Below are 3227 nucleotides of genomic sequence, written 5' to 3'. Positions count from 1 at the left end.
AGATCCTTTCAAAACTTATAATTAATTTGAGGAAAAGCTGAAGTCATAGAGCAATCATCCTTAGGGGGGCTCTCATAAAATAAGCTTTGCCACCTTTAGATGGAATGCAATGATGTAAAAAATTCAGCTTGCTCACTGTGTTTACTAAATCTACTATATAGATATATATTTCTATAAGAAAATGTACCTCGTTTTTTCTCTCAAGAAGGAAGCACTCAGGAAGACCCGATAGACAACGTGAGCTCCAATCCGATCTCATCATTATTACTAGATTCTATCTTTTGCTGCTGATGTTGCTGCCTCAACAACTTAAACGAGGAACTTTTATTAGAATCCTTCTTGTTGTTGTTCTTGGAGAACAAAGAAAGAGATAAATTGCTATCAATTTCTTCTGCCCCTTCCAGTTCAAGGCTGCTTCCTGTAATGGGTTGTGACTTCTCTCCATCTTCAGCTGGATGCAATCCTGGAAGCTTTTCTATCTGCTTTGCTAGTTGTCCTCTCTGTAGCTACATTAGCAATAATGTATATATACATCATGAGATACAAGAAAATCATGTTACATAAGGAACATCCGCAAAAATGGATGTATATAACATATATTAGCAGATTCATATCTACCTGTAGTTGTAAAGCTAATTGTTCCTGTGCTCCTGACTGCCAGTTATAGTTCTTCAGGTTAGCCTTTTCTTTGAATTCTTCTTGTCTTGTTCCAGCCAACTGGGAAAATACATCTGATTTAATACTTTGTCTCCGAGTACTAGTGCACTGGGGACTAATTCTTGTATTACTCAATGGCCTGAATGCCCACAAACATTGCCTCCTGAATCATCAATAATAGCGCCTTAGAAGTTTAGATATTGTAACTTATAGAAATGCAAATATTAATCCATCAAATTTGTAAACCCTAACCCTTATTGATAATGAATTTTAAAATCTAAAATTATGAACTATGCAAATTGAATCAGAATAACATGTCAGTATCGCATGCAAGGAACATATGGAGATAAAAAAATAATACGCACCTCATTCTAGACCGATAGTCGGAGGAACTCAAATTGGTAGGACGCTGAAACAAGTAACCGGGTTGATAATCCATGGCTTCCACATAGTCATTTTTATTGTTATTCTTGAAGAATGTTGATCTTCCATTGCCATAGGCTTGCGTACAAGTCGATCTAGATCTCGAAAACCAATCTGATATGGTATCCTCTGTGTATCTTTCGGATGGAGCGTTGGCTACACAAATCAAACTTAAACAATTAGACAAGATATATAGGCAAACTTTAGTAACCTAGATTATACCAATCAAATCAACCGCAGATACTATTGTACTAAACAAATCAAAGCAAGATACAATTATACTAAACAAATCAACCCAAGAAACTATTATTTATAAATATGGTGAGAATTCAAGTGTAGAGATTCTGAATATTTCAGGAGAATTCAAGGATATCATCATATGATTGTTTTGTCAATATCAAATTGGAGCGGATGGCTTTTATGCTAAAAAAAGTTGGGCGAGATTTCATAGATAAAAAATTCTGTTATTGTACTTGAACATTTCACTCGATCCACGGATACTAAGGTTAGTTGCAGCTTCCTTGTCCGATAACATAGAATCAAGTAAAATGTCAACCAATCTCGCCAAGTTTCAGTTCAATACTTTTCTGACAGATTAAGTGAAACAGTAAAATCTACCCAATTTCCATCACTTTCCAAATCATTACTTGTATGACAGATTGAGAGAAAAAAACTACCGAAATAATTGTCAAATATTTAGGACATGCGCATAAATTTCCAATTGACGGCTAGAGTGACAAGCTGAGAGAAAAAAAATCATTTTCAAATATTGTATAAATTTTTTTAGGACTTTATCGAATTCAGATTCACCATTAGTCTAACTAATTTAGAGAGACATTATAATTTGAGTCTTCCGAAATCTACATCTAAGGATTTTCTCTTCAAAAACTTTCCAATTTTTTTAATCTAGCTGAATGCATAATGCTAATAGAATATATGCTTGTTTTTAACTAGTCCCATTGATCAATGGAAAAATGTTGACAATAATCACAATTTTCTTGAAACATTGGTAACGATGGTGAAATCATGCAGTGCTTACCTTGACTATTTTCATCATTTTTCATACTCCTGTACATCTTTTACAAACAGAAGAAACACCAAAACACTATCAGTCACCATAGAAAATATATAGGAAACCCTACTTAAAAGCAACAAATGAGAAACAATATGGGTGTGAGGGTGGGCACCTGCAAGTGGCTTTTTACATGAGCAATGGTAAGTCCTTTCACGTCCATAAGCTGCAATACCAGCTTAGGAGTTGCTCCTGCATCCAATTTTATTTAGCCATCATCGGGACCAATCTACTGGTAAATGTAAATCCATACCAAAGGATCACATTACAATCCGTGGTGGAGCACTTATTTTCATCATTTAGTTATTAAACTGTATGAGCAGAAAGTTTAGCTTTTGTATGGACGAGGGGAGAGAAAAACAATGAATTATTGTTAGAAGGGTTATAGAAAAAGACTACTCACTGTCTTGGCTGCCCAATCTCTCTACTGCATGAACAAAGCAGTGGTGCAATTCTGGAGTCCAACGAAGCCTAGGCATTTTAGATCTGACATACTGCCTTACTGATCCTCCTCCGGACCCTCTTCCATTAGTATTATTAATATCACTAATCTTACACCCATTTTCATGTCCTTCTCCATTATTACTGGTCTCACTTGAACTCCTACACTTAGGCTGCTGCTCATATTGATGATTATGATCATCAGACTTCCCACCACAATGATCAGAACATCTCTTTCTGCTTTTCTCCTCACTACTGCTCTGCTCATCCAGCTGCATTCTAGATAAACTTCAACCCTACTAAGCCTAATCGAAAACCAAAAGCATCTCAAAAACTTCCCAACCCAAATTCGCAACCAGGACCGTCATAACCACCCAAAATCTAGCCTACCACACGGAAATGAAAACACCCATTTATTTATCTATGCCATGCTATGTATTAAGTCTAAAACAAGAGCAACATCATTTGAGGATTTTAAGGTGGCTGAGGCAGAGGAATATTATTCCACTCCTTCAATAGACTGCAGGTCCACAGAAACCCCACACCCACCCGAAGAAAGAATGAAGCTGAACCCTAATCTATTTCTATCCCTGCAGTCCTCTGCAGAACAATAAATTAACAAGACAATTTCTTA

General features: G+C 36.1%; 1 protein-coding gene across 1 annotated transcript; it reads right to left on the bottom strand.

Annotated features, from left to right (window-relative positions):
- Window positions 1-215: 215 nt before the first annotated feature.
- On the bottom strand, window positions 216-2871 carry LOC131063688 (uncharacterized). Its single transcript, XM_057997584.1, has 6 exons — window positions 2556-2871; window positions 2268-2344; window positions 2120-2156; window positions 1023-1236; window positions 619-820; window positions 216-506 (listed from the first exon to the last, which is right to left on the bottom strand). The coding sequence occupies exons 1-6, from the start codon at window positions 2869-2871 to the stop codon at window positions 216-218; spliced, it is 1137 nt and encodes a 378-aa protein (XP_057853567.1).
- Between the last annotated feature and the right edge of the window lie 356 nt (window positions 2872-3227).

Source organism: Cryptomeria japonica, chromosome 5 (genome assembly GCF_030272615.1).
Source record: "Cryptomeria japonica chromosome 5, Sugi_1.0, whole genome shotgun sequence".
NCBI lineage: Eukaryota > Viridiplantae > Streptophyta > Pinopsida > Cupressales > Cupressaceae > Cryptomeria > Cryptomeria japonica.
This window is presented reverse-complemented; position numbering and strand designations above follow the sequence as displayed.